At 39.4% G+C, this 27,281-nt stretch overlaps 2 protein-coding genes and 1 pseudogene across 2 annotated transcripts; 1 reads left to right on the top strand and 2 right to left on the bottom strand.

Annotated features, from left to right (window-relative positions):
• Nucleotides 1-188, top strand: part of LOC148722859 (uncharacterized) — a 1,260-nt pseudogene extending 1,072 nt beyond the window's left edge.
• A 2,674-nt stretch (nt 189-2,862) lies between these two features.
• On the bottom strand, nt 2,863-20,856 carry LOC148722858 (uncharacterized). Its single transcript, XM_088733396.1, has 2 exons — nt 20,736-20,856; nt 2,863-8,310 (listed from the first exon to the last, which is right to left on the bottom strand). The coding sequence occupies exon 2, from the start codon at nt 8,272-8,274 to the stop codon at nt 3,247-3,249; it is 5,028 nt and encodes a 1,675-aa protein (XP_088589522.1). The 5' UTR covers nt 8,275-8,310; nt 20,736-20,856; the 3' UTR covers nt 2,863-3,246.
• Nucleotides 20,857-25,086: 4,230 nt separating this feature from the next.
• Nucleotides 25,087-27,014, bottom strand: LOC148722857 (uncharacterized). Its single transcript, XM_088734229.1, has one exon. The coding sequence runs from the start codon at nt 26,624-26,626 to the stop codon at nt 25,496-25,498; it is 1,131 nt and encodes a 376-aa protein (XP_088590355.1). The 5' UTR covers nt 26,627-27,014; the 3' UTR covers nt 25,087-25,495.
• Nucleotides 27,015-27,281: the final 267 nt, after the last annotated feature.

The following is a 27,281-nucleotide window of genomic DNA, read 5'->3' as shown; positions in this document are numbered from 1 at the left end:
TGAAAGTCTTAATAATACCATAGCAACAAAAAACCCAAAAATCCGGTATTACGGAGGAAGTGCAAGCAATGACTTTAGAGTAGCCTGTGGTGTGGCCCAAAGAAATCTTGGCTATGGCTATGTAAGTGCAGCATTAGAGATACTGAATATCGAACCCGGCTATTTTTGTACATCACATGAAGATGTGATGGACAAAAAAGTGTTGTGACAAAAACCGGAAGACTACAAAAAATTTCAAGTATAGGAGAAATCAATTACAGGGTCAGAAATCCAGTCAAAATAGTCAAAAAGAAGCTAAGGAGGGGAAAACTTATGAAATTGCAGTTGCTTTGAATCTGGATACAAGTGTCAATCAGCCTTCACCAAGAACTCACACTCACATTGAACATCTTTTGGAAAACATTTCTGATAATGAGCTTCATGAGTATAAAAAACTAGCACCATCCTACTATGCTCAACCTGATCTGCCAAAACTGACTTATGATCTAAAACAAACTTACACTTTCGTTGTTTTTGACACTGAGACTACCTGCACCGGGAAAAATGCAGACCTCTGTCAGCTGTCCGCCATTCATGAAAATCAAGTGTTTTCAAAGTACATTCTACCAACAGGAAATGTGAGTACTGGAGCTTCACGAGTGAACAAACTATCTGTTCAAAATATCAATGGAATCAGAAAATTATTGAAAGAAAACCAACCAGTGGAAACTGTCTCTCTTGATAAAGCGCTTCTGGAGTTTCACACCTTTCTTAGTCAAGTAAAATGTTCATCCCAGAAGGAAACTTGTATAGTTCTAATAGGTCATAATTCATCAACATTTGACACTCCAATACTTCTCCGGAGAAGCGACAAAAATTTTCGCAGCAAACTAAGCAACCTGAATGTTTATTTTGGCGACAGTCAAATCCTTGTCAAACATCTTTTGGAAAGATAAACACCCGGCATTGCAACTCAGTGAATCGGCATCTTGCAAATCAAACCAATCAGCACTTTACTCACACCTCTTTAATGAAGAATTTGAAGCCCACGATGCCTTGGAGGACGTTAAGGCACTTGAAGAAATTCTGTTTCATTCTACACTTCAACTGAACAAGGAAAAACTCGTGAATTGTTCTGGAGTTATTGGTGTTGAACAAGCAATTGCCAGCATGACGTATTTGGATCGACGCCATGAAATTCTTCAGACATTCAGCGGAAGACTTTTCGACCCCAGGGACGACAGTGGTGCAATAAAACAATCAATGGCTCAGAAGATTGCAGGAAGTGGGCTTTCCTATTCACATCTCAAAGAGTTATATTTAAAGTTTGGAACAAAGGGGCTGCTTGCGATCCTCAGCATGCCTCCTTCCCAAAACACAGCGAGGAAACCTCGTGTCACTCGAACGAAGCGTATTCTCGATGCCATTGCAAACCACTTTCAGGAAACATTTCCGAAAGAAGAATAGTTCCTTTGGTTCCATTGTTGGTAACTTGTAACTTCATGTGTTTCCATTTAACCACATTTAAACTGCAGAAACTGGCCAGCACGTGTTGTGCCTCTGGAGGTGCTTGATGACAATGTACGTACCTCGCGTAACATTAGCCAGATTTAAATAACCGAAATTCTCCAAGACGTAGCAACGAAGCAAGGTTGTTAACGGCACTTGAAAAATAATTTACAGGTCCACTTGAACGACTAATTAAGCTGATAAACTCGACCGAAAATCGAGCGAGTGACTCTTCGAAACAAATCAAGGTTTTGACCAGCGGTCAACGTATGCGCATGCGAAAAGCGGGATCTTGTAAAGGCCAGATTTTGGAAACGCGCGAGACGCGCGTGGATTTTCTTTAGACGCGAAGTGAATTATTTAAAAAACAAGTCCGGTGACCCCACTATTTTATTTTAAAATTGGGTAGTGTGGACTAAGAGAAAAGTACTGGTAAAATTTAAAAAAATTCTCTGGACCGGATTTATTGCCACTCAAAAATTACGGTTTTTAGCAATTACATAAAATCTGCTCTAGAGATTTTTTTTAAACTCTCTATAATTGCTTCCACCTCCATGTAAAATTGGATAAAATTAAGAAAAATAGGGGTCACCGAGTTAATTTTTGCGCTATTAGCGTTAGAAGCTCCATGATGGCTCTTATTTACAACCATATGCTGTTGCTATGGTAACAGCTGATGACGCCACGTGATTATGTTTTGGTTCACTGATGATTGAGCTAGTAACTGTTACCGAGAAAGTGTAAGAAAAATTATTATTTTGTTTTATTGAATCCCTCAAATGTAAAAGTGCAAGAAAACCTAAAAACTATTGTGAGCCACCTTAACCAATTGAAAAATTACAGTGGAAGGAAGAATTCCGCCTCGAGTTGTGCGGATTATCCTTTCATCAAAGTCTTCTACCTGTGAAGTATTGGCAATGTAGCTTACAGTTCTTGTCGATGCTACCTCTAGAAAATTTCGAACTCGCGCTCGATTGAAGAGCTTCGAGGAGCCTATTGAGGTTTTGTGATCCAGCGAGGTTCGACTAGGAAAATAAATAAAAATACACGAGAAGAAGGGCCGAGCGATTATGAACATACAAAACAGAATTTAAAGACTTACAAATGTTTTCCTGACTGTAACGATGGCGCTGAAGCTCAAGTTAAGAGTCTAAGATCGGCAACGAAAGCTTCGGGCTAGAGAATACGTTGAAAAATTCGCGCGCCAACAAGCCGTAGCGTTTAACTAGCTCTAAAAAGCATGCATAAATGTAAGCTAACACAAATATTTGCACGTAAAACCCTACAGGCAATAGCTTTTTTGTTTTTTCTCTAACCACCCCCTCCAAGAAAAGAATTGTTCCTAGCATCAAAGTCAGTCATAACCGCAACAGATGATTGTAATAATCATGTTTATTCTATCGAAGAGTACATCAGATCAATTATTTACACGTCTCGTCATTTCTTGGAGGAACCTCTGTTAAAAAAGGCAGTTATTTACACGCAAGTTTCCTGCATTAAGTTGTTTCGCCAAGGCTATCCGTTTCATCAATGGTTATCTCCTGAAAAATGTTTTACAGAGACGCAAAGGTACAAATGCATTTTTTGCAAAGCTGCACGAAACTACGACTTATCATTTGAGGAAATTAAACACTTACTTGCTCTACGAAGACTTTTCTTACTTATAGGGACAGCCACTTGGCTTTTTACATTAAATCCCTCCTAGAATGCGGCTTAAAAAGTTCTCTGGAAAATTTACTTTTAAATTTCTTACGAAGCCTAGACAGTAAGATTGTCATCCAGAAAGGCACAGTGATCCTTCTCAACAGTACGTTCTTGACATTCGGTGCCGTGTTGCACGTCATCCAAGGCAAGCTGTACGTTACTCAACTGATTCTGACCATACCTTACATCAACATGCTCGGGCCCAAGCTTTTTCAGTCGAATGTTTAAGGCACGTTCAAAATACTTCTTGGCCTGTTCCAAGTCGCCCAATTCACGGTGTACATCACCCAAGCCGTTGTAAGAAAACGCAAGATAAATATGATCAGGTTCAAGATTCTTCAATTGGATGTCTAAAGCAAGTTCGTATAGCTCCTTGGCCTCTTCTATGTTATCCAACAAAAGTTGCACATTACCCAAATGGTGGTATGAATTTGCCATACCAACATGCTCGGGTGCAAGGTGTTTTCGTCGTATATCCAACCCTTTTTCGTGATATTCCTTGGCCTGTTTTAGACTACCCAAATTACCCTCTACGTCACCTAAGCTATGGTAAGTATGCACCACATCAAGGTGCTCGGGACCAAGCTTCTTCAACTGAATGTTCAGAGCACAGTCCAAATGCTCCTTAGCCTTCTGAAGGTTACATAATTCACGTTCAACATTTCCCAACTTAAAGTAACAAAGGGCGACATCAACATGCTCTGGTCCGAGCTTTTTCCGCCGTATATCCAATGCTTTTTCGTGATATTCCTTCGCCTGTTCCAGATTACATAATTCACTCTCTATCACACCTAAGTCATGGTAAGTAGACGCGACATTAAGGTGCTCGGGACCAAGCTTCTTCAACTGAATGTTCAGAGCACAGTCCAAATGCTCCTTAGCCTTCTGAAGGTTACATAATTCACGTTCAACTTTTCCCAACTGAAAGTAACTAACCGCGACATCAACATGCTCTGGTCCGAGCTTTTTCCGCCGTATATCCAATGCTTTTTCGTGATATTCCTTCGCCTGTTCCAGATTACATAATTCACTCTCTATCTTTCCTAATTCATGGTAAGTAGACGCGACATCAAGGTGCTCGGGACCAAGCTTCTTCAACTCAATGTTCAGAGCACAGTCCAAATGCTCCTTAGCCTTCTGAAGGTTACATAATTCACATTCAACATTTCCCAACTGAAAGTAACTAGCCGCGACATCAACATGCTCTGGTCCGAGCTTTTTCCGCCGTATATCCAATGCTTTTTCGTGATATTCCTTCGCCTGTTCCAGATTACATAATTCACTCTCTATCACACCTAAGTCATGGTAAGTAGACGCGACATTAGGGTGCTCGGGACCAAGCTTCTTCAACTGAATGTTCAGCGCACAGTCCAAATGCTGCTTAGCCTTCTGAAAGTTGCATAATTCACGTTCAACATTTCCCAACTTTAAGTAGCTAAGCGCGACATCAACATGCTCGGACCCGAGCTTTTTCAGTCGAATGTTTAAGGCACGTTCAAAATACTCCTTGGCCTGTTCCAAGTCGCCCAATTCACGATGTACATTACCCAAGCTGGTGTAAGAAAACGCAAGATAAATATGATCAGGTTCAAGATTCTTCAATTGGATGTCTAAAGCACGTTCGTATAGCTCCTTGGCCTGTTCTACGTTATGCAACAAAAGTTGCACATTAGCCAAATGGTGATATGAATTTGCCATATCAACATGCTCGGGTGCAAGATTTTTCCGTCGTATATCCAACCCTTTTTCGTGATATTCCTTCGCCTGTTCCAGATTACATAATTTACTCTCTATCATACCTAAGTTATGGTAAGTATCCGCGACATGAAGGTGCTCGGGACCAAGCTTCTTCAACTGAATGTTCAGAGCACAGTCCAAATGCTCCTTAGCCTTCTGAAGGTTACATAATTCACGTTCAACATTTCCCAACTGAAAGTAACTAGCCGCGACATCAACATGCTCTGGTCCGAGCTTTTTCCGCCGTATATCCAATGCTTTTTCGTGATATTCCTTCGCCTGTTCCAGATTACATAATTCACTCTCTATCTTTCCTAATTCATGGTAAGTAGACGCGACATCAAGGTGCTCGGGACCAAGCTTCTTCAACTGAATGTTCAGAGCACAGTCCAAATGCTCCTTAGCCTTCTGAAGGTTACATAATTCACGTTCAACATTTCCCAACTGAAAGTAACGAACGGCGACATCAACATGCTCTGGTCCGAGCTTTTTCCGCCATATATGCAATGCTTTTTCGTGATATTCCTTCGCCTGTTCCAGATTACATAATTCACTCTCTATCATACCTAAGCCATGGTAAGTATTCGCGACATGAAGGTGTTCGGGACCAAGCTTCTTCAACTGAATGTTCAGAGCACAGTCCAAATACTCCTTAGCCTTCTGAAGGTTACATAATTCACGTTCAACATTTCCCAACACAATGTAACAAAGGGCGACATGAACATGTTCGGACCCGAGCTTTTTCAGTCGAATGTTTAAGGCACGTTCAAAATACTCCTTGGCCTGTTCCAAGTCGCCCAATGTACGGTGTAATTCACCCAAGCCGTTGTAAGAAAACGCAAGATAAATATGATCAGGTTCAAGATTCTTCAATTGGATGTCTAAAGCACGTTCGTATAGCTCCTTGGCCTGTTCTACGTTATGCAACAAAAGTTGCACCTCAGCCAAATGGTGATATGAATTTGCCATATCAACATGCTCGGGTGCAAGATTTTTCCGTCGTATATCCAACCCTTTTTCGTGATATTCCTTCGCCTGTTCCAGATTACATAATTTACTCTCTATCATACCTAAGTTATGGTAAGTATCCGCGACATCAAGGTGCTCGGGACCAAGCTTCTTCAACTGAATGTTCAGAGCACAGTCCAAATGCTCCTTATCTAAGGCAGGTTCGCAATTCTCTTTCAGCTGATCCTTTTCAGCCAGTTTCAAAGCTGCTTCAGAGTAGACTTTTGCGGCTGAATATTCACAGTGATTAAAGCCAATTATTGCAAGCCTTCTGAAAGCTTCTATTAGTTTGAAATAGTTGAAAACATCTTCCTTGATAACTTGACAATCATCTCTGTGAAGGAAGGCATTTTCAACTTCTGCAGCAATCGTAATCAAGTGTGGAACAAGATGCTCACTGTCACGATTAAAGTTTGGGTCGCGCCAGGTCTGTGGCAAATGAGCGTCTACGAATTGTTTGAATGACATCACTAGTGCAATAACTTGAACAAGTTCATCAAGCTCCCGACTTTCTTTGATTACAGATTTGTTTGCCTCGTGCACAACTTGATGCGTACTAACAAAAATCCCATTTTCTCTTTCTTCGAACATAAGAAGTGAGTAGCCTTGGATCTGAAGAGCAATTTCTTCTTTATCCAATTGCGCATTCTTTTCATTCAAAATGTAATTAATAACGATGTCTAAATGCAAGGGCTTTTGAGAACATAGAGAAAGGAGTGTAAATGCACTTTTTACAACAGTGTCGTTGTTTATCGCTCTTTCAATGGCCAGCTTTGTTGCCACAGTCATGGACTTCCTGTAACTTGGGTTGGTTATTGTCAGTTCCTTTTCAGTAAGGGCTTTCATACCTCTTTCTAGCTTTTCTAAGTATTCCTTCCATCCAAAGTTTCTGTTAACTCGACTTTCGCGAATCTTTTTAACGTAAACACCTGCACTAGCCAGCGCGAGGGGCTGGTAATCTAATATCTTTGCGACTTCATCCTCCATTCCTTGTTGTCTAATCCCTGAAACCTTCGCTAAAAAGCAGCAGGCATCTGTAGGCACCATGCCTTCGCTCACTGAGATGTGAGAGACAAAGGAGCTTTCAGAGGGGATGGATGAAGTGTTCTGTGTTGTGATAAGCAACTGGCCTTTTGACCACTGGCGGTTTCCAGACCGAGGGAGAAAATCATGTACGTCACATAAACTGCTAACATTGTCGACCACCAAGAGCCACGATCCGTAGAGAGGAATTTTGGTTGCTATCAAATCCATTAGACTGTTGATTTTTTCTTCAACCTGCATATCTGTTGAGTTAATGGTGTGCAGGACAGTGTATTCGGGGCACTTGATGTGTCTTGCCAATGAAGCGTACGATTCCAAGAGCGTTTTTGAACCTTCAGCGTTCAAAGTCATAACGAAAGTGGAGGTATTGGGGTCTTGGCTGGCTTCCGCGTGGAATTTCTGAGCTACTAGACCGGCCAGTTGAGATTTACCACTTCCGGGGTTACCCGAAATATATAAGTAACTCAAACCATTTTCATTTGCTTTTCTTAGTAGTTCAAGCGTTTTCGCTATTCTTTCAACCTGGCTCTCGCGAGGTGCGATTTCGTGCGATGGTTTGGGCGGAAGAATGCAGAATGAAGAAACATCACGGTTGAACTGCTCCTCGAGGATACGGTGCTGCTCCTCACGGATTTCATGTTGTTCGTCAAGGAGTTGGTACTTTTGTTGAAGTTCCTGATGTTCTTCTACAAGTAACTGGCGTTCTTCTTCAGAGCTTTGTAGTTTCACATTGGTTACACGCAGTTCTTGATGAAGGCTCTGAACGTTTTTTAAAACGTTTTGAAACTCCTTCGTCGGAAATATTTTCTGCTTGTAGATATTTTGAATTTCAGTGGTGGAGAGACCAAGAGACTGAAATGCGATCTCCACTTTACGGACAGTAAGTCTGAACTGTAGATCGGACAGCTGACCTTGTGGCATGTGAGCGAACTCTTCATTGCGAAACTTTCTGAGATCATCGACATTCGAGCGAACTGCTGCACCGAGTCCGTGGCCAATGGAATCAGAATAAAGGATTGCAAAAAAGAGTGTAGTACAATCCCACTTCGCCCTGTTTTCGTTTCTTATCGTTTCCAGCAAACGAGCATTTCGTGTTCGGCTCCGGGGAGATTCCCCGTTGTAGAAGTCCAGTCCATTTTGAGGTTTATCTTTCCATTCTCCCAACGTCGCCTGGTAACGACTGTCCCATTCCCGTTTAAAAATGGATCGCAGTCCGTGCGGCAGGATATTCGTGACTACATGACAAATTCTGAAGTAGTTGAGTTGCTCTTTGGAGTAAGCTGAGGAAGCCATGTCTTCATTGTTGTGCCATTCTTTTAATTTTTAACCCTGTTTAGAAACCATATTACACCTTCAATACCTACTACAAAGAGTCCCAATATCAATTGCCAATTACTTGCATTAAGTGTGTAAGAATAAGATTTTTCATGCATGATAAGTTCCCCTCAGTATTTTTCGCAGGGCCTTCATGGTTGCACTTGCTCATTAAAATGTGATGTTTGTAAAAATGACCCATGGGTAGTCCAATTTGTCCCTCACCAGTTATCTCTGGAAATCTAGAATTTATTTCAGAATTTTAATGATGACAGATTTTCTACTACTGTATGGAGTCCAGTCAGCTGTAATCATACCAGAGATTAACCAAATGACCGCGAAATGGGAGTCCGATTTGTCAATCACGATTATGATTACAGATCAAAACTAACGACACGAAAACCTATTAACAACTAATTAATTAAAACCATTTCAATTTACGAGAAAAAATAAAATGTATTTATTAGAAGAAAGGCTTGTTAATCACAATCTTTAAACAATGTATGATTACAATCTTTGAGAAATACAAAGTGAAAAGCTCAAGAAACAGCTTCCTATCGCTATCGTCGGAAATATCCAGCTTTAGATGGTAGGATGGTATGTCATTGCTATCGTTACTGTTATCAACTCTGTGATCGGTGGATTAAGTTAAGTATTATTAAAGTGATTGGTTGATGTAACCGTCCTTACATAGATGTCCAAATATATACCAAATGTCCTATCGTAACTGTCCAGACGATGTTTAAAAATAAAACCGCCCAGTTCAACCACCATCTCAAATTCGGTGGGAAAATTAGACGGGAAAAAAAGTTTTAAGAACCGAATTGATTGAAACATTTTTCACTACTAACGTTGATCTTGTAAAAGGAAAAAGATTACACCTTCGCGCTAAAAGTTAAATACCACATAATTTGTCTTGGTCAGTGTCCTTCTCTGATCGCGGCTGTTTTTATGGAAGGAGAGCTTAGAATTTTTTTTTTTTTTTTTTTTTTTACACTTAAAACGCATGGATCCGTATAGAAGAGGACATAGCTACGTCAACAAGTAAAACTACAAACAGTGGAGCCTCTTTAGTTTTCCCCCAAGGTTGACATTGTGTGGTTACCATATGGACAAAGTGTTTAAGCTGTTGCTGTTCAGTTGTCTTCACTGACTGATGATGATCTTATCCTTCCTTAAAGGTAACCGCCATATCATTGTCACCTGGGACATTTAGGAATTTCTTGATTAAGAGATCTGTTTTGCTCAAGTGTCTTTCATATTATCATTATTATGAATACCGAAAAGCGAGAGGGGTTGTCGAGTGACTCGATCCGGCTCAATGCAATTAAAACAACGGTTTTTAAACTAAATTAAAATTAAATTTCTTTTTTTGACGAGCGATATACAAATATTCCCACGCACTAAGAGAATCTTCACGCCAACCTCGGCACTTCCTCTCTCTTCCTAACTTTCTCGAGGGAAAAAAAGGGGAGACGACCCTCGCAACGAGGTTATCCTCACGCTGCCGGCTCTCTCGCACGCGTCACTGATGTGGTCTTAGCCTTGCAAAGAGCAATTACCAACCTTTGCAAATTTGTTGGCAGTTCTTTTGAAATGGTTTTTTGAGGGTAATGAACAATTATCTGAATGTAAAAGATAAGTAAGGTTATTAAATATATTATTTACGGAAACATTCAGAAAGGAAATTAACCATAAACCTTATTAGAACTGTACACATCTATAGGCAGGGCTGGTATTAGGATTTTATCAAGTTTTCAGAGGTGCTTTCGGGGTAGGGGTGTGTCTGCATTTGTATTTCTCTCATCTTCAATTGAAAACACAAGTTATTGAATAGTAATGGCAACTATTTTTATTTGGCTATTTATTTAGGTACTATAATGACTCACTGTAAAATGTTAGCTTAGTACGGGGTCATCTACCCACATCTAATAAACAATTAAGTTTCCACGCTTAGCTTTTCTCTTTTTTTCAACATAGGTTGTATTGCATCTGTGGATACCTTGACAAATGCTCCTTTAGTAGAAACTGGGAAACAGCAACAATTTGATTTTCTTGGGTACTCTGCTCACGGGAAATTTTTACCGATACCTCTTTGTTGGTATCTGACACTACCAAGGATGGTGGCTTGTGACTTATTAGCAAAATTTCAAATGGGATTCGAAAGCCCTTGTTTTTGTTGAAATTGGAGGCCCTTTGCTCGTCCTCTTGACTCGATGTACGTTACTGGAGAAAGGGGATGTATCCTCTTCATAGATGCTTCAGCAGGGATGACGGCTGGAGACTTAAGCTTACAATTACGTTTCCATGATGTTTCAATTCTATAGCGACAAGTCTCGCAAACTGCCTGCAGAAGACCTCGCCATTAAGATTTCTTTTTCTCTTAGTGTTGACAAAAACGAAAGAGCATACTCGACAACGGTCTGAAACATCTTCACTCGGATTATTCATTGTCGTAAAAAACCCCAGAACCGTACCTAAACAACTAGCCGAAGGAGATTAGATTTTAGCGAGCACAGAAAGCTACAGTTGCTCGACATACGTGGCCCGTAAGACAAAATAACTTCACGGGATTGGCAAAGTTTCAGTCACAGCAAATTATACGAGAAATTTAGAAAGATTTAAGTTTACATCTGATAACAACAAACATATGAAACATATGTGTGAACTGCGGTTTTGAGACGTATATGAGAACGATCCTTCGCAGTAAAGCACTATTTGAGCAATAGTGAAAATCAGACCTGAAAAAAATTTCAGGCCTGTACGGGATTCGAACCACTGACCTCTGCGATACTAGTGCAGCGCTCTACCAATTGAGCTAACAAGCCAACTGGGAGCAGCCCATCAAATTAATTCGATATAAACCCGTAGATGATAAATCAAACAACAACAAACATATGAAACATATGTGTGAACTGCGGTTATGAGACGTATATGAGAACGATCCTTCGCAGTAAAGCACTATTTGAGCAATAGTGAAAATCAGACCTGATTGCTCAGACCACTATTGCTCAAATAGTGCTTTACTGCGAAGGATCGTTCTCATATACGTCTCATAACCGCAGTTCACACATATGTTTCATATGTTTGTTGTTGTTTGATTTATCATCTACGGGTTTATATCGAATTAATTTGATGGGCTGCTCCCAGTTGGCTTGTTAGCTCAATTGGTAGAGCGCTGCACTAGTATCGCAGAGGTCAGTGGTTCGAATCCCGTACAGGCCTGAAATTTTTTTCAGGTCTGATTTTCACTATTGCTCAAATAGTGCTTTACTGCGAAGGATCGTTCTCATCTACGTTACATTTGATCTAACGTTTAAAGCGACATATTAACGCCGGCAGCCATTATGTTTTATGCGAACCTCGCATACTTTAAACACGTTCTCTCGTAATCATGACGGAAGAACTTTCAGGGGCTTTAAACGGCGATCACAGTGTGGACGTGGACGAGGACTCTAAACCGAGCGACTATATATTGCTCGCCGAATCAGTTGAATAGACTTCGCCAGGAAAATGAGCGCTTGCAGGTAGAAAACGAAGAAATGAGGAAAATTTATCGTAAATCAAACGAGACTAATGTGTTATGACGTTTTCTAGCAGTCATCTGCTGAAGACGCTGTAGTTGAGTTAAAGTTTCAAATCGGGTACTACGAGGAATTCTGTGAGTGGTCAAAAACGTACACTATAAAAGGAAAAAAATCACTGGTTTTCTCAAAATGTAACTTGGGTACCATCAGAATTTCAATGATAAAGCGCGGTAAAGTTTTGTTAATATATAAACTAAACCTGTTAGTTTCTTTTTTTGTTATTCTTATTTGTGATTAGTAACTCCTGTATATCGTCTTTGAAAAGCCTCTTTTGGGGAAAGTCAATAAAGTATGTATGTATGTATGTATGTAGGTATGTATAGCTGCGAAAGTATTCAGTATGATTTCCGGTAAGATTTCCGCGGACAATCTGATCGATTTCTCTTACATTGTGTGCTAAGACTGAAACCTTTCAACTCGAGCAAAGCTTCGTCGTACGGTGGCCTACAACTGTCACATCAAATTAAAGTCACAAAGTAAGATCACTCACATCAAAATAAAGTTACTCACATTAAATTGAAATCACTCACATCAAATCAAAATCACTCACATCAAATACAAATCGCTCACATCAAATTCAAATCGCTCACATCAAATTCAAATCGCTCACATCAAATTCAAATCGCTCACATCAAATACAAATCGTTACATCAGTTGGTCAGCGGCTAGGTCAATGAATGCTATCCCTAATGTGTACTCGGGGTAAAGCGTTCATGTTAGGTCCATATCATGTCCCAATAACTAATGCATCTTAATACTAAGTATTATTACCTTCATGTATGTAGCACGATATGTCCTATATAACCTTCTTCTATCAGTTACCTTTGTTCTCCCTCATTAACCCACATCTACCCTAATTTACCAATGTTCTACTACGTTCACCCACATATATCCTTGATTAACCATGTTCTGACACGTTCACGCTCATCTACCCTGGTTAACCCATGTTCTACCGCGTTTACCCCGATCTACCCTTGTTTAGCCATGTTCTACCACGTTCACCCTCATCTACCCTAGTTAACCCATGTTCTATCACGTTTACCCCCATCTACCCTTGTTTACCAATGTTCTACCACGTTCACCCTCATCTACCCTAGTTAACCCATGTTCTACCACGTTTACCCCCATCTACCCTTGTTTAGCCATGTTCTACCACGTTCACCCTCATCTACCCTAGTTAATCCATGTTCTACCACGTTCACCCTCATCTACCCTAGTTAACCCATGTTCTACCACGTTTACCCCCATCTACCCTGGTAAGAGGATATTTGTAAAAATCCATTGAAAACAGTGAAGATGGACAGTATCGACGATCTAGTCAAGTCCGTGAGTTTACTCGGGGTACCTTAGTATGTGTGAAGAGTTGGTGTTAGAAGACTATGGGGAGGACCCGTTGAGAGAGATTTGACTAGGTTCCAGGTTGACCGCGCATTAACGGTCTCTAAGCTGCACAAGAAGTTCCTTCCACGCATTAGAAGAATTCCGAACGGCCGCTAATTTGAAATTCCCGGTGGATTGGTTGCTCGACAAACCGACTTTTGTGGGATTTTTTTCCATGAACTTCAAGGGCAACTATTTGGCTTTCGTGCTGCCGAGTCTTGACTCGAGGGAAAGTATTTAAGTGTTGTTTTCGAGCGATTTTGGCGAGCATGTGTCAACAGAAGTTTCCGACCTTCCCGTAGTTTATGCACGGTAATTTAGGGCGTCAAGCTAAAACACATCACAACGACCTCAAATCGCGAGGAGAACAACACAGACTACTCTCTACGAAGGTAAGACTTTATTTCTTTGATCATTTCACACAACTTTACATTTACGGAGCTCAAAAGCAAGTCCAACTAAACCACTATACAAACTCTTTAATTATTCACTATGAAAGAGCCTGTGACAGAGCTTGGGCCACCTGTGGGTAAAGTGGAAGACCGAGTAAACATTAGGGATAGCACTCATTGACTTAGCCGCTGACCACCTGATGTAACGATTTGTATTTGATGTGAGCGATTTGAATTTGATGTGAGCGATTTGAATTTGATGTGAGCGATTTGAATTTGATGTGAGCGATTTGTATTTGATGTGAGCGATTTGTATTTGATGTGAGCGATTTGAATTTGATGTCACCGATTTGTATTTGATGTGAGTGATTTCAATTTAATGTGAGTAACTTTATTTTGATGTGAGTGATCTTAATTTGATGTGAGTGATTTTAATTTGATGTGACAGTTGTAGGCCACCATATCGTCGCCCAAACAAACATGGCGAGCAACTGAGCTTCTTGTACATGTTCGTGTTAAAACACACGAAAGGACTCTAAAGCATACTTCACTTTGATTGGGCAGAAAAACACAAAGATTTTCTGGCACCAATCAGATGCCAGAACGACTGCGACCGTTTGGAACTAGTCTTGTAATAAGACAATGTCCCCAGAGGCTCCTCCGCCCTAATTTGAAATCGACTCACAGCCCCTGGGTCTCTGAGGATGGGGGTTTCCTTTCATTATCACAGAGTTTTGATTTTAAGATGGTAAATGAAGCCTGGTGATCAGCTCAGAGCACTAAGCGTTCTTCATCCTTAAAAAATTTACAAGGAATTTTTGAACAATGATCCCGATGAGAAAGAGGCAAACTAATTTAGTTAGACCTAGTTAGGTATGCGCACCATTAAATAGGAAGGATGATGACCGAAAGTGGTGACAGATAACACGAGAGCTAGATGCTTGAGAAGCACATTGCTGTCGTATAGCGTCATATTCCTTCTTAAAAGCGTTTGATTTTATTCTTTAGATGATATAACTAAGAAATATATATCTTCTCTCATTCTCAGGTGATCATCCCAACCGTTAAATATGCCACAAATCAAATATATTCGGCATGCAATTATGCAACTCAGAGTTGGCATTAAATCAAACAGAAAAAAAAATATATTAAACTAACGGGTGTCTCGAAACTTCAGACCTCAGACATCAGACCTCGAAACTTCAGACCCCTTGAAAAGTGATTGAGATTTATGTTTCAACGCAGTTAAAAAAAAAAAAAAGTGATTGAGATTTTTGTTTTAACACAGTGAATGAATATTTAGGGCCCATCCGCTCTAGCGACAAATATTCTGTTATCACTGACACTGTATAAGTGCGAATGGTTTCTCGCGACTTGAAATATCGGATCTAAGTTATCAGATATTTCCGAGGGGTCCATAGTATAGTTCTCACTGATTTAGGAGTATAACCATTAAAGAAGATTAAAGAAGATAAGTTTACAGAAAACGTATTATTCTGGTACTTAACATGTAGGACATCGATCGTTGCACTGTCCGGGGAGTTCATGTTTTCCTTTTTTCAGAGATTGCACCCGAGAAAGTGAAATAATTTTGCCATTGTTCTTGTCGTTCTCGTTTTTGTTTTGAATAAAAATATAGGAAACCTTTTACCTGGCTGTCTCCAATTATCAACGCGGGATTGTTGCGTGACTTGACACTTGGGGTTAGTCACGATAGTTATCGTAAATAGATATCCATTCATGTAGAACTGCGTTTACAATTTCAATTTTTTTTCAAGAGGTCAAGGGGTATGAAGTTTCGAGGTCTGAAGTTCGACATGTCGAAACTTCTACGAAAGCTGAGAAAGGATTTCGTACTTCAGACTTCAGACTTAATAAAGGTGACTGGAGAGTTGAAGATTTAAGCCTTCACAGTTCACAAAATTAGACTTCACACTTCAGAATTGTCCTCAGTCTTCCAAACGTGAAAAAAACATTTGGAATCCGTCAGTGTGCGTCATCATGTTTCGGTAAGTGAAGAGTCCCTGATCCTTACTTGTTTTAATCATTCTATTTAAGACGCGAGTGAATGGTACTTTAATTAACGTTAACCATGTTCTGAAACAGGTTGCTTCATCTTATCTTCCTTCTAAACACGCTATGTCTAGTGCAGAGAGCTTTACCTGTCTACACACCTGCTCTAAACAAACACTCCGGCTTTGAGAGAGAGAATGGAGTCAGACGCTACTTCTCTGAAGGATTTACCAATGCTGAAATTACTGGCTTTTTAGCTTTACAACATGGCATAGTACTATCAGTGCGTACTTTAAAACGAATTTTACAACGTTTGGGACTTAAAAGGGCGAGATACAACAACGAATCGCCCCTTGAGCGAATAGTGGCTGCTATTCTGGAAGAATTGGAGAACTCGTGTGGTTCCTTTCTGGGCTATCGTCAACTGACGAGGCGCTTAAGGCGAAAGTACAATTTACAAGTAAGAAGAGATACTGTTATGAAATCCCTTCCGGTTTTAGACCCTGAAGGAGTGGAGCGTCGTCAAAGACGTAGGCTAAAGAGACGAAGATACGTCACCCCAGAGCCAAACTTCTTATGGCATGTTGACGGATGGGATAAGCTTGCGCCCTTTGGCTTTTTCGTTCATGGCGCAGTAGACGGCTTCTCAAGGCGAATTCTTTGGTTAGAAGTCGGTTCCACGAACAAAAATCCCAGTGTTATCGCCTCAAACTACCTAAATGCTATTCTACAACTTGGAGGGTTTCCAAGAAGGATGCGCTGTGACAGGGGAACCGAAAACACAATCATTGGCACTCTTCAACAACTTTTTCGTTGGCATGACGATGACCATTTTTCTGGAAGTGGAAGTTTCATCGAAGGAAAAAGCACCGGAAATCAACGCATAGAAGCTTGGTGGTCTAAATTTCGAGAGGGTGGAGAGGGATGGTGGATAAACTTATTTAAAGACCTCCGTGATTGTGGTTTGTACCATGTCTCAGATTTTTTTTCTTGCCTATCCTTCGCCAGGAATTATATCTTGTAACAGAGTTGTGGAATACGCGTAACATTCAGCGACAATAACGACTGGAAGTGGAGGGTGGAAAACCAGACGTCATGGTTTTTACACCCGAAATCTATGGAACGCACAACTACTTGGTAAATGTCAACATCGACGATGTAAATATGTGCACAGAGATGTATGCTGAGAATTAGGTCGACCATAACGAGGATATAGAAGAGTTAGTGAAATTGATCAAACCAGATTATTCTCCACCTTTAAATGAACGCGAGGCTCTTAAACTATACTCTGAGATTATCCAATTCCTTAAACTGGATCACTTAATCTGACAGTTGCGGTTTTCTTTCACCGCATTTTATCAGCTTTAGAACCTCGTCTTGAGTTGACTCGTGTAGGAAAAGCATAGAACAAGTTAAGATAAAGCAACAGTTTTATTATTAATATTATGTTATCTGTATGTAACATTTTCATGCCCTGTAACCAAGACATTTCAACTACTTTTTATTTAGGATAACGTTAAGAATAACTTGTCGTAACTAGAATTAATGAAAGCTTGCCACTGTAACGGAATATAACGTTGTTAGTGTTACTTACGATGATGCAAATGTTGAATGGTCAGTTACGGAATCTATGGATATTGTAACTAAAAATCTCAACAATAGCATAACGAAAATTATGGATCGACAACCGCCCAGTTTTTTTTTCGACGAGGGCCTCTAAAATTTTCATGTAAATGGCAACCATCCTGTATCTCTACTCCCAATTGCAAGTAACTGAAATACAACATAAATCAACAAAAGCTCATCCTCTGTGATTCTGAGTCTTTTTTCTTAGTTTTCGATCATGTCTCAGTTTTGTTACGAGATTTACGACTTCTATCACAATTACAAGCTAGTTTGTACATCATACAATACTTAAGCAGAACCTGAAATGTAAGCTATTTTGACTTTTACTTTTTTTGACCTCTGTAGGGCTGGTTAAGATTGCTGAATAAGGATCACTCCAGGCTCTTCTACACCCTATCTTAATTCTCCTTATGTGCTTGACTGGTCATAGTTGAAGCTTACATGGATTCCAATGGTTACATGGTTTGCATGGATTCCAAACTCGTCAAAACATGTTGTTCAACTATGCCTTCTTCAAGGCTGGCAAAACGAGGAGAAGAGGAAGGGCGGGGAAATCCCGAGAAATGAAGTTCAACATGGCGGTATTTTTAAACCAGATCAATCAACATCTTGACTGATCTCGACGCCAATTTAAGTAACTTATGTGACGGTCGATGAAATAACACCTCAGTAGACTTTCCTAATACTCCTCCTTACTCAATTAAGCATATCAGCTGTACTTGTGTCCTTTAACAGAAATCGAAAGAAACATTAACATTGAAATAGTTAAAAATTAACAAAACTTGGAGGACTGGGGCCCAGGGAGCGAAGTCTGAAGTCTGAAGTCTGAAGTCTGAAGTCTGAAGTCTGGAGTCTGAAGTCTGAAGTCTGAAGTCTGAAGTCTGAAGTCTGAAGTCTGAAGTCGGAAGTCTGAAGTCGGAAGTCTGAAGTCCCTTCTCGGCTTTCGTAAAACTTCAGACCCCTTTAAATTTCGCATGGATTCAAACTCCAATTACCGGGATTCATCTTAATTTGTCTGAAATTGTAAACTTCGCGAGTTTCGCAACGAAAGACAATCACTGCAATCATTTGGTAAACTGAAATCAGTTCAATTACCACACGGGTGTTAGCGTTTACGAAAAATGATGGACAAGTTTATCATGATTTTGCTTATTTAGTCGATTTTGCCAACGGGACAAATTTTGTTGGCGGCGCGTCGGAAAATTTGTCGGCTTGGAAGAACTGTCACGTCGCGAGAAACCATTCGCACTTATACAGTGTCGGTGATGACAGAAAATTTGTGGCTAGTGCAGATAGGCAGTTAATATTCATTCACTGCGTTAAAACATAAATCTCGATCACTTTTCTTTTTTGAACTGCGTTGAAACATAGTTCTCAATCACTTTTCAAGGGGTCTGAAGTTTCGAGGTCGAGGTCTGAAGTTTCGAGACACCCTCAAACGAACAAACTGGGTCACATGTGACGCGCGAATCAAACATCTCAATCATTACAAGAAGAACTTTGTAGGCTTCGGAAATGCCATTTTTACTTCTTTTTGCGAGCCATGTTATTACTTGCCAAAAAAGCTGAGTTATAATTGCCCAGCGATCGACTGGATTTACTTTATTTTGACTGAACGCAGTGCCAAAATTGTTAGGGTACGGAATTTAAATTCTCACCACGCCAGACGGTCAAATAGCACTGCATGCTTTACAGCATGCAGGCTCGTGAAATCGTGAAATCTTGTTAGGCACCAGATCACTTTTACAACGGTAACCTTTACCTTAAACGCCTGTAAAATGTTTTGTTTCAAGCATGAAGTCCAATTAAGAAATACTCTTTTGCTTTTATGCGTCGTTTTCCCTCGATGTGTTTTAATCGTCTTAAACTGAGTCACGACCTGTCCGTTGACGTACACTGGAAATCAGTCTTCCCACTTATAAAGCCTTTCGGACCTTTCGAGAAGTTTGTAAATTGCAAGAACGATCAAGGAGCAATTATCAGCTTTTTGTGCCTTCTCTTAAGAAACTCCATCGAAAGAAATTAATAACCATTCTCGGACGACTTCTTGCTCCAAAATTCCCTATTTTAGCACTGAGTCAATGACAGCTCGCGTGGCTGTGGCAAGAGATTAACCTCCGGGCCTCCGAGTTTCAGGTGATACGTTCCAAAACATCACCGGGGTTTGCTAGTACAATAAATAAAAAAAAACCTACTGATCACCTCAGATGCAAACAGAACGGGTTCTTTTCCTTCAGAATACAAGGGGAACTCAGGAGTTGATCGAAGATCCCGATAGCTGATAAAGCATTTGAAGCATTAAGAATTATGATTTAAGGTGTCGACGGATGAATCACGAGATGCTTTAAAATAAGCTCTTTGTTGTCAGATAGTGTCATATTCCTTCTTCTAAACGGTCGCCTTTATTCTTTAGATGATTTTGAACTAAGAAATATATCTCTTCTGATTCTCAAGCGATCTTCTCAACCGTCAGATGTCCCTCAAATTACAAGGATTGCCCCCGTCAAATATTCGAAGTAAAATTTGCAGTACGTCACTACGCAGGGACTAGGGGATGGCATGAAATAAAAAAAAATGTGTCACGAAAATGTGACGCGAATCAAACATCACAACATAGTTAACAATGATCACAATAAGAAGAATTTGTGAGCTTAAACGTCACTTCTATCATGGATGACTTCTTCATAAAGTGAAGTACTCAGTTAATATTCCTTTGGGTTATGCTTTACTTGCCGTAAAACAATTGCACACCACCCTACGCAAACCTCATAATCCAGGATCTGCTCAACACGTTTTGACCGCTCAGTTTGCGATCAAAACATCTTTCTCAATAATAGGTTGGCTGGTTGCCGCCTCCCTTTCCGTTTTATTCGCGCATGCAGATCGTCCATGTACCGAAGATGTTAAAAAGCCTTATTTTTTTTAGTCTGAGGTCAGTGTTCAGAACTGGCAGATACTGATACTTCTGCGTTAACGTAAATTTAGCATGAGTGCATAATTCCTTAATCAGAATTTAGTAGATGAAGTGTTCTGCTTTCTCTGTCTAAAGGATATGTACTCACTATTTCATATCTGACAGTTCAGCAGTGATAGCACCATAAGTTAGTGACTGAGCTGAAGTATCACTATTCACAATGAAAAGAGAGAAACTAAGACCGTGACATGATGCTCGAGAGCATATTTTTGTCGGATATCGTCATATTCCCTCTTAAACGTTTGATTTTTCCTTTAGATGGTTGTGAACTAAGAAATATATATCCTCTGATTCTAAAGTGACCTTCTCGAAATTTAATTATATTACAAGTAACACAAATTTGCTCCAGAAAGTATGCAACGAGAAGCTATTCAGATGCAGCTATGCATATTTGCGGGTTTCTCTTGATCAGAATTGAATTAGATCTTGAAGTGTTTTGCTTACCCTTTCTGAAGGATATGTACTCACCATTTTATACATAACAGTTTAGGCGTGATGGCATCATAATTTGAAAACTGAACACTCAGTGAACACGATTCAGTAGAGGTACAGCGCCTTCGTTTCTGATAACTGCAATACCTGTGTGGCTATTATTAATATCCCATCGTTCTTTTGGGGTAGAAAAAAACATAGATACGCAATATGCACATAACAAGTCATGTCGGATGTGTGTTATTACAGATTATCAAACTGAGATTGTCTTGTATCATAGGAATGAATAGAAGATACTAGGTTGAAATAATTAACAAAACAAGAAGGGCTTAGTTTATGGAACCACTGATAAACAAAAGAGAGAATTTCAAGATGAATTATATCTGAGAATTTTAGGAGTCTGAGAGACATAAGCAGTGGTTCAGAATGAGATCTAGGGTCAGAAAAGGTCATTATTCTAACAACTCGTTTTTGCAGAGTAGTAACTGGTTTTAGATAGTTTGGGTATGTGAGACCCCAAACTTGAATGCCATAAGTAAGAAAGGGGTAAATTAAGGAATAGTCTTGAACTTTGAACTTTATTTTTATTTAGACACGGTAAATCTATCAGATAAAATAATAATATTATTACAATCTATTATTACAGTTACAATCTATTTTAATCTATATAAACATGATCTAAAATTTAAAAGTGAAATAGAAAAAAATAAAGAAATTCTGCTTTACATAGATGCCGTGTGTGTTTTGTCGATTCAGAGGAAGAAATTGCGACAACCATTTCGGAAGGATTGAAGTGATTTTGCTTGCCGCAATTCAGGGGACAAGCTATTCCAGATAACCGCACCGTTATAGCTAAAGCTATTTTTCAGGAAATTGGTGCGAGGCAATGGAACAGCTAGTTTGTTTTCAGAGTTCCTTAGATTATATGGAGGATCATATTTAGTGAAAAGAGAACCAAGATAGTCGGGCGCAAGACCATGTATAGATTTATAGACCATGGTGGCCACTTGTATTTGTCGCTGAGTATCTAACCGTCTCCAGTTAAGTTGCACAAAAAGAGGATCAGCGCTTGTGTCATAACTGGAGAAGGTCAGAATACGGGCAGCCCGGTTTTGCAACTTTTGGAGCTTATTCGAAAGACCCTTGTTACAATGCCCCCAGACCTCGCTGCAGTAATTAAAGTACGGTTGAACTAAGACATTGAAAACGGACTCAAGCGTGGTTCGATTAACAAAAGGCCTACAACGTTTAATTGCTCCAATGCCCGATGCGATTTTCTTGGCTATTTTTTCAATGTGCATATTCCATGAAAGGTTTTCGTCTATATGTACACCCAGAGATTTGACTGAGCTAAGTTGTTTAATTATGTCACCACCTATGATTAGTTTAGGGGAAGTATCGTAGGTACCTATCCTTTGCCGCGATCCAATTAACATGAACCAATTAACATGATCCAATTAACATTGTTTGCAGTGAGCCATGTGTTAACATTGGATAGGTCGTGATTCATAACATCATTGATCATTTCTATGTTGTTACTGGCAAAGGTCAGGTGAGTATCGTCGGCATACATACGTGCAAAAGAATTAGACAGGCAATTAGGAAGATCATTTATGTATAGAACAAAAAGCAAAGGTCCTAGAATTGTTCCTTGCGGAATTCCACAAGTGAGAACTTGACTAATTGAGAGCGAACCATTTACAAAACATTGTTGATGGCGATTATCTAGGTATGAGCTAAACCATTCATAATCGATACCGCGGATACCATATTCGAATAATTTAGACATAAGAATTGTATGGTGAACGGTATCAAAAGCCTTTTTTAGGTCGAGAAAAACAACTGCATTTATACTGCCTTTATCAATGTTGAAGGCCCAATTGTTTGTGGCCTCCAACAAGGCAGTAACAGTTGAATGGAGCGAACGAAAACCAGATTGCTGGCTGGAAATCAAATTGATTTCAGTGAGATAACCGTAAACCTGGTCGTAAATGATACGCTCAAACACCTTAGCTACTATAGGGACGATAGAAATTGGGCGATAATTGTTTAAGTCGGAGTGATCTCCCTCTTTGAAAAGTGGGATAACCTTTGCGCATTTCCATTCCTGAGGGAAAACACATGATCTGATGGACTGATTAAAAATAGAACACATACGATCAGCTATCAGATCGGCGCACTCCCTAAGAAGTCGCGAAGATATCATATCTAAGCCTGTGGCTTTCGATTTAGTCAAGCATAATAGGAATATCAACATAAACATAACACCTTAATTTGGAAAATATGCCCACAGTTTTAGATAGTTTTAAGCAGAGTTCATTAATATGATTTTTCCAAGTCAAATTTGAATCAAAAGTGACACCTAAGTATTTAATAGTGGAAGCTTCATGGATGTTCACACCATCAATCTTTAAATTTAATAACCTGCATGGTTTAAATCTTTTAGAATGGAAAAGAACAAAATTAGTTTTTGAAATACTGAGAACTAGTCTATTAGATTTCATCCACTCAGCCACTGCAAGGAGCTCTTGATTTAGAATTAGTTCAAGGTCATTAAGGTTTTTACGAGAACAATATGTATTAGTGTCATCATCAAATAAATGAAAATTAAGCTGTTTTGAGGTGTTTGGTAAATCATTAATATATAGCAAAAACAACAGGGGTCCTAGAATGGAACCTTGAGGTACTCCACAAGTGATTGACAGGGAATCAGAGTTATGACCATTTATACATAAAAATTGTTCTCTATTGGACAAATATGATTTGAACCAGTCATAGGCTTTACCTCTAACTCCGTAATGATTCAGTTTTGCTAGAAGAATGGAATGATTAACTGTGTCAAATGCCTTTTTTAGATCAATAAAAATGCCACAGCCAAACTCATTGTTATCAATTGAGTTACAAATAGTCCATTTTACAGTTGTGTGCTTGGTTGCCAAGCCTTTGAATGGGAGTGAGGCTAGAGATGACCTTGTTATGATACAAACCTTGCTGCCTTTCAAATGTAAATCATTTTGTTATCATGCTAACTAGATAAAGGTCTCTATCACAACAAGGTCATCTTTAGCCTCACTCTGAATCAAAGGCTTGGCAACTAAGCACACAACTGTAAAATGGCCTATTGATTCAGTAATTTGTATCAGTGCATGATTTGCAGAGCATTTTTGCCTAAAGCCAAATTAAGGTGGATAAAGAATGCTATGATATTCAAGAAAACCATAAAGGCGCTTAAACATAGCCTTTTCAAAAATTTTACTAAAAATAGATAGAACTGATATTAGCCTATAGTTATCTTTGTCTTGCCCACAGCCTTTTCTAAAAACTGGGGTAACTTTTGCTAATTTAAGTTTGTTAGGGAAGATACCACAGAGGAAAGGATCATTAATTAGGGATGAGATAAGTGGGGAAATATGAGTCTTGAAATTTCTAGTAATGAGACTGGTATACTGTAGGGACCAATGGATTTGTTATTATCCATTTGAGATATGTATGAATCAACTTCAACTGAAGTAATAAGGGAGAGAAACATCGAGTCAGGAAAAGTGCCTTCATAAAAGAAGTTAGAGAGCAGTTCCCCACATGGAATGTCTTTGTCAGTGTTTTTAGCTACATTCACAAAGAAACCTTTGAAAATGTTAGCAATAGCACAGGGATTGTCATCAGTTTTACTACTTTCAAGAATACTGGGAAAGTAATCAGCTTTAACTTTACTGATGTTGATGATTGATCCAATTCAAGACCATATTGTTTTCATATTAATCTTATTACACAAAAAGTAATTTTTAAAATAATCGGATTTGCTAGCTTTACTTTCTTTGACAACACTATTCCTGAATTTCTTATGAAGATATATCAGACTAGGATTTGAATGTTGACACATTTGGGATTTTGGGACAGATTTGGGAATAGAGCTCATCTCTATATCGTATTTTGGCAAGAATACATTTATTAATCCAGGGCTTAGTAGACAACTTGATTTCGTGTTTGGAGAGCTTTCGACAAGGTACATGGTATTTACAAGTTGAGATATCTGATCATATAAAATATCGAATTTAGTGTTGGCATCTGTATGATCACTTGAGATATTATTCCAGTCTATAGACGTGAAAAGTCATTGATAAATTTCTCTTCATCAAGTTTGGAAAAGTCATTTTTATAATAGTTGAAAACTTTAAAATCGACTATGAGATTGTCTTCGATAAGGAATTAGGGAAGATGATCTGAGATTTTAGAGACTAGGTTACCACTGATGGCATTCATAGCATAAGTATTTACAAATATTTTATCAATGAGGGTTGCTGATCTTTCAGTAATACGTTTTGGTTGTAAGATAGACGGTAGAAGAGAAAAGGAGTTTAGCATTAGCAAGAAATTATTAGATTCAGGATGACTTTCACAATTTAATAAGTTTATTTTAAAATCACCCATAATGAAGATGGACTTATTTACCCTAGTTAGCTGAGATAAAGTTGACTCGAGATGTTCTTTGAACCTTACGGGGCTTGAGGAAGGGTGTCTATAGGTACAACAACATAAAATAATTTTGCCTTTTGTATTAATTATTTCAACCCAGATAGTTTCAAATCCATCATCAGTTGTACTTCCTTATTCCATACGTGTGTTGTTTGCTCCTGGTGTTGTTATTTTACCGACTTAACTTGATTTAAGCGATTTTTGGAATCCTGCATGGTTTTCTCTTGTTTCTCTTCTTTCTTATCAATAAAGATTTAGAAATGCAAAGACTAGCAAAAACTAACGATAAAAACCGACGTTTCGGTGTCATCATGACGCCATTGTCAAGGAGAAATGAAAATAAAGTTTGTGGCAAGGGTCTGCACCTTCATGCTAAGATTCTTGAGCTCTTTCTTAACATAATTTGCTGATTCCTGATCTTTGAAAGGTATGACCACACGAACAATGGATATTGGTTCTTTGGGCGTCTGTGTGGGCTGCGTACCAACAATTCTTGATTGTAAGAAGGTGTTAATGGTAGAATTTACCAGGCGTTCCGTGTATTTAAGCCGTGAGAAAACTTTCTTTAGGCGATCACACTCATCAGAGAAATGGGCCCAGGAGGAAGAAAATCGGTGTGCGCGATCCAGCATAGTTTTCAGCAAGCTCCGTTTGTAGCGATTGTCTACATGGCTTTGGTAGTGTAATAGTAGGCCCGTGTTTGTTGGTTTCACATATACCTTGGTTTCAATCCGAGGTGCATGGTTGAGTAGTTCGGTGCCAAGGAAAGGAAGCTTGCTGTTCTTCTCCACCTCCATGGTGAATTTGACCGAAGTGTGGGCGCTGTTGAGGGTATGCAAGAAGGTAGTTGCTGTTGCTAGATCAGGCATTACAGTGAGTGTATCATCAACATATCGACGATAATAGGATGGGAGTTTTCTTTGTCGCTCAAGGGTATCTTCGATGGATGACATGAAGACGTTTGCTAATAAGGGCCCGAGAGGGGACCCCATAGCAACGCCATCTGTCTGTTCGTATAGAGCTCCGTTAAATTGAAATAGTTGGCCTTTGGTGGCTACGTTTAGGAGGTCAGTAAGATCTGTTCTGGTAAGGGCAAGATTGTGGGTAGTATTGAACCAATTGTTCGAAAAGGCTCTGTTAACCAAGATCTCTATTGTTTCGTCCAAAGGCACGTTTGTGAATAACGAGGAGACATCATACGAAACCAAGATTTCACCCTTGTTGATCTTCAGCTCGTGAATCTCTTTTGTGAAATCAAAATTATCAGTAACTGTATACTGATTAAGGGACAAGGGCTTCAATTTCTCGTCGAGCCATTTAGCAAGGGGAAAGTTGTACGTGTCGGTGGCTGATAATATAGGCCTCATAGCCAATTGTTCTTTGTGGGTTTTTGGCAACCCATATAAATGTGCCAATCTGGAACCTGTAGGGCTCACGGAATCTGCAATGGTCATCGGTAGAATTCTACGAACAATGAAATCTAGGATCTTCTTCTGTATTTGTTAGCCGCAAAGTTGGCCAAGATCTTAAAGTACGAGAAATCAAGCCACAGATTGTCAACCAACAACGCGTCGTTTGTCAATGTGACCTGTGTGATGCGGGTTATGTGGGCTATACACGCGGACACTTACACACACGCGTGGATGGACATCAACGAAAGGCATCTTCAATATTTAAACACTACCACGAACGGCACAGCGAAGTCCCGAAAGACCTACTGAAACGTTTTAGCGTTCTGAAAAAGTGTAGTAACAAGTTCGATTGTTTGGTGAACGAAATGCTTTTCATCAGAGACTTAAAACCCACTCTGAACGTGCAAAGCGATTCAACTCGCGCAAAAGTATTTGTTTAATTAGCTCGTAACATATTTATGCTAATTTAGTGTTACACCTTGCCACAAACTTTATTTTTATTTCTCCTTGACAATGGCGTCATGATGACACCGAAACGTCGGTTTTTATCGTTAGTTTTTGCTAGTCTTTCTCTTCTTTCGTAGCTAAAATAGATGCTGACGGTCGTTAAGCCTTTTCTGCTGGAAAATTCTCGTTAAAAAGTAAGCAATTCATTTGGCTAATGCAGGGTCTTCGTTTTTGTGGTACGAAAACAAAG

This window comes from Stylophora pistillata, chromosome 9 (assembly GCF_964205215.1).
Source record: "Stylophora pistillata chromosome 9, jaStyPist1.2, whole genome shotgun sequence".
Taxonomy (NCBI): domain Eukaryota; kingdom Metazoa; phylum Cnidaria; class Anthozoa; order Scleractinia; family Pocilloporidae; genus Stylophora; species Stylophora pistillata.
This window is presented reverse-complemented; position numbering and strand designations above follow the sequence as displayed.